At 43.3% G+C, this 7,887-nt stretch overlaps 1 protein-coding gene across 1 annotated transcript in view; it reads right to left on the bottom strand.

Moving 5' to 3' along the window:
- Positions 1-31: 31 nt before the first annotated feature.
- The window catches only part of KIAA1210 (KIAA1210 ortholog), a 61,940-nt gene continuing 54,084 nt past the window's right edge, over positions 32-7,887 (bottom strand). The window contains exons 9-12 of the mRNA XM_046673780.1: positions 5,781-7,862; positions 4,610-4,773; positions 3,042-3,147; positions 32-1,584 (exon numbers count right to left, since the gene is read on the bottom strand). Coding sequence (XP_046529736.1) covers positions 1,352-1,584; positions 3,042-3,147; positions 4,610-4,773; positions 5,781-7,862 — 2,585 coding nt within the window. The 3' untranslated portion in view covers positions 32-1,351. The remainder of the gene's footprint in view (positions 1,585-3,041; positions 3,148-4,609; positions 4,774-5,780; positions 7,863-7,887) is intronic.

Below are 7,887 nucleotides of genomic sequence, written 5' to 3'. Positions count from 1 at the left end.
CTGTTTAAGCAAAGTAACCCTGAGGTCACAGAGGAAGACACAGTGAAAGGTAGACTGAGAAGACACTTCTGGGGCTCCTAAGAAAATGAGCTAGGTCCTGTCCAGGCATCCAAAGGGAGTTCTCAGTGTTTGGTGTGTTTGGGGGATGAAATAGAGAGGAAGGACTTGGGGTGAGCGGTTCAGTGGGGAGGTGGGGGCTGTCCAACCTAGTAACTTTTGAGGTGTGTGCCTCTAGGAATGAGGGCAGGGAAAGGCTGATTTAATCACTTAAGGCTTCCAGTTAGCAGAAAGTTAATTGTTCTATGGCTTTGGGATGGCAGTCTTGCTTTGGGCTAAAACTTTGTGAAACAGAGCCTGCTGAGGGGAAGGGACTAGAAGCTTCACTACATGGAGTTCTCCACCTTAAGATTGGAGCCAGGGGGAAAGACAGCTCTCCAGTGGCCCTAGGCTTCCTTGTGGAGGGCTTCCCATCTGCCCATTGAAAGTATAGCTTTTAGCGTCTGTAGAATTTTGAATTTCAACAGGGTCTTAAGTGCTTCAACAATAGGGTGTGTACGACATCCAGTACATTTCTGAGCAACTGGAGAGGGTCACAGTGGTGTTGGGGCAAGAGGTCAAACACTAATGGACTAACCATCCAGAGGAGTATGTATGATAATCCCTAAGAAATGTTCCACATCATAGGAAGGTGCCCATTGCTGCTGGACCTGCAACAGCTTGACATGGGGCATGTGTAAAGAGAGAGTTCTGTATAAGTTTCAGGCATTGGGGTCCTCCAGGGAGACAAAGAAGGTGTTTCAAAGGGCAGTGGGCTGATTAGGGGACTGGCTGTGCAAAGTTTTTCTTGAAGATCCAGAATTTTTACTTCCACCACCTCTTCTAGGGGCCTTTGCAAAGCCTGGAGCAGCAACCAAAGAATTGAAGCATTTAACTAGGCTCATAAAACCCAAAAGCCAATCCTTAGGCCAAATTGTCTGGACATTTCCATTAGAATAAATTTATTTGATCAAGGGAAATGTCCATCTCTTAGTTGCCCCAATGAAGTGTTTTTGCTTTCTCCCTTCTAAAGCATATTGTCCAAAGTCAAAGATTTCCCAGTTCTACAGCAGTGCAAACATTTTACATAGTTTCATAGAGGAAATGCTGAGTTTTCAGGTGCTGGCAGTGACTATTGAAGATTAGGCATTCATGGCATTTGTTTCATTCAAATAATTATTAGCTTTAATTCCCATTTCTAAGGTTCTTTTGCTTAATAAAAAATGGTTACAGTAAAAAAATGACTTTGTGGCATTAATACAGCTATTGGCGATTATCATTTGAAATGCTGATGCTCCACCCAGGAGCTATTTGATTACATGATTTCTGCTATTTGGCTCCACGCTTTGGCTTTCTTCTTGGCCAGGGAGAACCAGACTGGCTCAACCCGCTCGACTGACTCAACCAGCTCCACTGGATCAGCTGGATCCACTGGTGCAACCACCTCAACTGGCTCAACTGGCTCTTGGAACATGGCTGGGAGAGTTGAAGATCGCCGGGTTTCTTTTCCCATGGCAGGCACTTGAAATATCTTCAGATCTTCAAATCCTACCAGAACAACAGCAAATAAAACACAAGTAGTAAGAAGCCCCAGAGATACTGATATTGCATCATGAGATCCAATACAATTTTTCCTCCTTTCAGGTTTCTTCTGGCTTCTAAAAGTCAGTGCTTGGGCACTGCCATTGGTGGTATGTCAAAGATGTAAAATCAATATGGCTATGACCACAGGGGCCTGGACATGGGAAGGTCTGAGAGAAAATACCCACAGCTATAACTGCCGGTCTTTGGATGGCTATTATTAGATTGTCTTACACTTTTGAAGTGAGACTACAGAAGAAACATATTGTATGGTATCTGTTCAGTTTTTTAAATTTTAAATAAGGTAATATTATTTTTGTTTTGCTAATCCACAATGTTGTGCGAAATGACTGATGACTCAATAGATCCATCCAGTAAAAGTCTGTGCTAAATGACATTGTACCAACTGCTCTGACCAACCAGACTACCTCCCTATTCCCCAATTCTATTCCTTCCCTCATCCTGCTTTATGGTTGATTGACTCATGGCTTAGACTCAACCAGTGGTTCTCAACCCTGGCTACACGTTAGAATCACCTAGGGCTCTTTTTAAAAGTGCCAGTGCCCACGCCATTTCCCGAACTAACTGAATTAGAATCTCTAGCAATGGAGCCAGGGCCATCTGTAATTTTTTAAAAACTCACTGTGTGATTCTAATGCACAGTGAGAGTTGAGAACCACTTGGCAGGAGTACAGTGCCCATGAGGCCATTAATAGCTATAGTCAGGCACTGCTATTTCATGGCCAGACAGTGGGTTCCTAAATTCCTAGTCTAGTTAATTTCTTCATGAGGGACCTAAGGGAGAGGACAAAGATGATGCAATGTAAATCCATTCTCCTCTCCTCTTGCTCCTGCTGAAAAAACATCCCTCTGGCACACAACCCTACTGATAAGACCACATTCTATTCTATCCCAGCAGAGTGTTTTTTCAGCTTTCAACATTTCCCCACCTCTCACATCCCTGCTCAGAATATGAAGTGGCTGAAACAAGCCTTTTAAATAGTTAAAAAACAATTCAATACCATTGGGCCTTTATGGTGGATTATTTTCAACAGTTTCATTGGGAATATAGAAGGTGAGAAAATACTGCTTTGATGTGAACTGGAAGGTAGCTTGGTTCTTTCCTCTTAAATACTAGCTACAGGAATGTATAAGTGAGTGATCATAATATTGTGCCTTTACAGCTTCCTTGATGGGGTAAAAGACTGGAAGACTCTCTGAACCTTACACACTGGACTTCTAGTAGTCATAATAATTAGACTTTCCTAAAACAAGCTAATATTTGTATCTAATGAAAGAGTCACGAAAGACTCATGAAGCTGATTTGGGGAGGAAAAGACATGTATTGTCTAAGCCTGAAATTGTAAAAGTTTTACAACATTTCACCAGAGCTATTTTTTGGGGAGCGGGGTGGGGGTTTTTACCTGCTTTGGCAGACTTAGGTAGCTTCATTTGTGCCATCTTCTCCTGTCTATTGACATCAGAAGTGAAAATCATTCTTGGTTGGTTTTCATTTGCATGGCTAGTTCCCTTTAATACAAAAATGAAAACAGAAAGTTTATAAGTCCTGACATGAAAATAAAAATTATTTATTCAGAAGACCACAAAGTACCAGCCCTATCCTGGGTATTATGAGTTCAACATTAATCAAAGGGAAAGAGAGAGAGAGAAAGAGAGAGAGAAGGGAAGAAATAGCACTGAGAACACCTTGGTTCAGAATTTAGGTTCACAGAACCTAGCTGGTTCAAGTTTACTACCTTTCAGATCTGGAAGAAAATGTTGTCTAATCATACAAATAGTGTAAACAGGTTAACAGCAGAACTAATTTAAGAACAATCCTTTCCCTCGCACTTTACCAGCACCTAACAGCAAGCTAATAGAATGTGGTGGTTACACACAAATCTTATCAATTAATTGAAGTGAGTTCCATAGGATTTCTACTTAGCAAACCTTGTTGACATCTGACTGGCACTCCTTGCATTAGAAAGCTATATAACTACAGGTCTTTTCAAAATTGTACAGTTTAAGTTTTGCAAATTAACCTCTCCATAACTGGTCTAAGTTAACGAGTTTGTATTCTCTAGTGTATTTCCCCCTGACAAAAGCTTTAACCAAGGTGGACTTTTCCCCTATATAATCCTGCTCCCATAAAAATACTAATGATGAAAATGAAAAGATCTTTAAAGCAAAGAGTTAAACAGATCCTCACGTGATCTCTCAATGACAGTAAGCACTTAAAAATATAGGAACTTAGACATCTCTCTTGATACGTAAATTTGATGTTTTCTTGAGTCAGTTTTCTGCAGTTTTGACAAGAGGGAGTCTCATTCCAACACTTCCAAAGACATTGCAAATGGGACATTGGAAGCAAAACATAATCCCAGCACCCGTGATCCACATGTGGTACCATTAGCCTAGTTCATCACATAACTTTTCTTTTAACCTACAGGGAGGTGCCACACCAAACCAAATCAATATGTAGAAACCCAAACATCAAACATTACCTTTATTTACATGAAAGTAAATCGTTATGTACTGATATGGAAAGGTACTCAGAAATAAAAAGTTAAGTGAATAATAATACGTATAGTTTGATTACATTTATAGTTTCTTAAATACATATACATATCTATGGGCATAAAACATCTGTAAGAATAGTTACTCAACTCTCACCCCAGTGGTTACTTTTTTTTTTATAACTTACTCCTTATCTTTCAACCAATTTCATAGAATCCTGCTCTAGAATATTTAGGATAGGATTGATTTATAGAATCTTCTCATATTCATTACTTTTCACAGATCCTTTAAGAGCATAAAGTGGGGCATGTTTGTATGAGTACAAAGCAAGTCTTTTCCCTGAAGGGTTCCCCTGCCTTGATTAATGCACCCAAAGAGGTGGGGAGCTGTATGCCTGGCAAAGTTCCCAATGCAAGCTTAACCAACTGGCTCCAGCAAACTTTTGGAGTGTTTTCTGGGTTGCCCCAGGTCCTACCCCATGTCTAGGCTCCTTAGTCTCAGCCTTGGCTCCAGCTCTGTTCTTGGTTTTTGGCTCTTTCATAGGAGTGTGGGCCTGGGAACTCCTTTGCCTCTGCTTTATCATGGTTATCCAAGCTGGCTGTGGGGTAGTAGAATCTGACTGTTGATCAGGAACCTCTCCTGAGAAAGGAATGACAGGAGTTAGAACTGAAGTGAGGCAGGCAGGGTCTTGAGCCTGGCTAGGGCCTACCCACAATAATGTCCCAAATGAGATCCTTGTTAGTTGACAAGGGAAAATAAACAGATATCACGTAGAGAAGGGCCCCCTTCTTTTGTGCCCTCCCCACAACCTGGCAAGTCAGGAATTCCTTGGGTAGATAAGAAGCTTTACTTCAAAGTTTGCATACTGTCCTTTTACTGGTCCCCTTCCCTCCCGTCTTCATCCCTCTTCTTATCCCCAAATCAGGGTAGGATAATGGTTGCCAGGTGGGCTGGGAGAATTCCTGGGAGGCCAGAGACTCAGGTCATTGATATCATTCCTCTAACTCCAAGAAAAATCTTATAGCATTTGTTACTTCATAGGCCCTCATGCAAGTGTGTGGTTACATGGGCGTGGTCATAGGCATATACAAGACTATGTGATAGTGAGTCTGAAGGTAAAAAGGCTTTGAGAAAGATTAGTGCTCAAAAGATCACCTAGCTCTGGATTCTTAGACATTTCAAGTGATTGAAATAGCTGTGGAAGTACAAACATTTACAGTAAATTAAGATTTCAAGCTGAGAATCTGAATATAGTGCTCTGTAAATGAGTTGACTTAAAAAACCCATATGGTATTGGGGGGAGCATAATGTATGTAAAAGTATCTTGAGAAAAGCATAAAATTCCATCTAAATGTAAGGTGCACAGAGGGTGGTAGAGAGGGAATTCCAGTCATGTGTCTATTACAAAATGTGAATGGATGTCCATAGGGGGCCCCCTGAGGAAATAGAAGACTCAAAATTAACCATCTCCAAATCCATTGATCTAGAATGGAGCACTATCCTGCCCCTAAATCCACAAGCCAGCCCAATCAAAGCAACAATTCAGCAGGCAAGGCTACAACAGACTTCCTCCCATTCAAGACTTTGACTTCCAGTTCTTCCCTCCATTTGGTACTTACTTGCCATCTGGAAAGATAAAATCTCACCTGGGATCTTGTAAGCCGGTTGCTTCCTGGCCATGCTTTCAGATTTGGGCCTGCTCTGTTGCTTCTCTGCAAAGTCAGATGTTGTGGTGAGGTTCTCCGCAGTGCCCAGGAGCCCCTGGGAGGTGCTTCTTTTGATTTGCTGTTCTCTAACTATGGAAGATGAAATTGGTCCCAAAGAGAATGAAGGAAGCTTGGTAAAATCACCTTGTTTCTCACTCTTGTACTTTGGTGAGGAAGAGATTCTTCTCAGTCGGACTCCAAAAAGGTTTTCAACATCAGCCCCATTGGCGAATAAATCTGAACAGCTAATATTTTGATCACCACTCTCAAGAACTTCCTCCTTAGAGTGAGTGTCCTCTGAAGTGGATGCTTCCCAGGCAGAAGCAGTGGTGAACTTCACAGCTTTGGTAGCAGTAGTCAGCATGTTCTTAATGAGGTCTTCAGCGACTTGGCGGTGTTTCTTGGTTTCGTTTGGAGAAGCTGGGCTTCTTGGTGGGGACCAGCTGCTAGAATTGCTCTCAGGAGTGGTTCCCTCAGCAGCAGCACTCACGGAACTTAAATAAACCTGTTGCTGATATTCAGGGTCTGCAAAAGCCTGAAAAGAGTGTCTTGGAGGCAGGTGCTCCTCAGAAATGTTCCACTCTACAGGTACACTCACTGAGTCTGTTGAGAAAATCTGTGGCTGGAATTCAGCTCCGTCCTCAGCTCGGAAAGGGCATCTGGAAGACAGCTGCTGTTCAGAACTCGGTTCTTCAGTAGAGCTCTCAAAAGCTGAGTAGACTTCTTGCTGATAGTCAAGCTTCCCCAGTGCCCGGGAAACGTGTCTGGGAGGCAGCTGTACTTTCAAACTTCTCCACTTCACAGGAGCACTCTCTGAATGTGACAAAACTTCTTGCGGGTCTTCAGGCCCCTCCGAGGACTGTAAGGGGTGTTTCGTAGGCAGCACTTTCAAAGAAATGCCTCCCTTGATATCAGCACTCTCCCAACTTGAGGAAACTTGGCGCTCAACTTTAGGCCTCAACAAAGATTTGGAAGGTTGATTTGAAGACAAAGGATCCACATAAACATCCCCCTCAGTAGCAGGGCTTTCTGAAAAGATTTGCTGTGCCATAAACTTCACAAATGACTGGGAAGGATGCCTCAGAAGCAGCGATTTCTTAGACATGTCTCCTTCAGCAGCAGTGTTCTCTACACATGAGAACATTTCCTCAAAATTAGACCTCGTTAAGAACTGAGTTGGATATTTGCCAGGGAGTGGGCTTCCAGAAATATCCCCCTCAAAAGCAGCATTCTGAAAACTTGACATTTGCTGGACTTTATGTCTCACAAAGGACTGAGAAAGATGTTTGGGAGGCAGTGGCTCTGTAGAAGTGCTCCCCTCAATGACAACACTCTCTGGACCTGCAGAGATTGGTTGGTTGACTACTGGTTTCATCAGGGGCTGGGAAGGCATTGTGGGAGGCAGTGGCTCCATAGAAATGCTCTCCTCAACACCTGTGCTCTCTGGACCTGCAGAGATTTCTTGCTTAGCTCTTGGTTTCACTGGGGGCTGAGAATGATGTCTTGGAGGCAGCAGCCCCATAGAATTGATCCCTTCAACAGTAGCAATTTCTGGATCTGAGGAGACTGGTTGCTTGACTTTAGGCCTCATCAGGTGTTTAGAAGACTCTCTGGGAGGCAGCGGCTCCATAGAAATGCCCCGCTCAACAGCAGTGCTCTCTGGACCTGCAGAGGCTTGTTGCCCGAATTTAAGGCTCACCCAGGGCTGGAAAGGGCGCCTGGGAGGCATCGGCTCCACGGGACCAATCCATTCTACAGAAGCACTCATTGAACCTGAGGAGACCTGTTGCTGAACAGTCGGCCTCACAAGGCACTGAGAAGGGTGTCTGGGAGGAATCTGCTTCACAGAAACACTCCACTCCTCAGGTGTGTTCTTTGAAACTGAGGAGACTTCTTGTTGGTCTTTGGGCTTCCCCAAAGCCAGGGAAGGGTGTCTGGGAGGCAGATCTTCCTCCAAGCTGCCCCAATCCTCAGCACTATTGTACTTTTCAACATAGCTATTTGATTCTGTGGAGACTTCTTCTTCAGCCTCCCTCAAAGCCTGGGA

The sequence above is a fragment of the Equus quagga genome, chromosome 10, assembly GCF_021613505.1.
Source record: "Equus quagga isolate Etosha38 chromosome 10, UCLA_HA_Equagga_1.0, whole genome shotgun sequence".
Lineage (NCBI taxonomy): Eukaryota > Metazoa > Chordata > Mammalia > Perissodactyla > Equidae > Equus > Equus quagga.
This window is presented reverse-complemented; position numbering and strand designations above follow the sequence as displayed.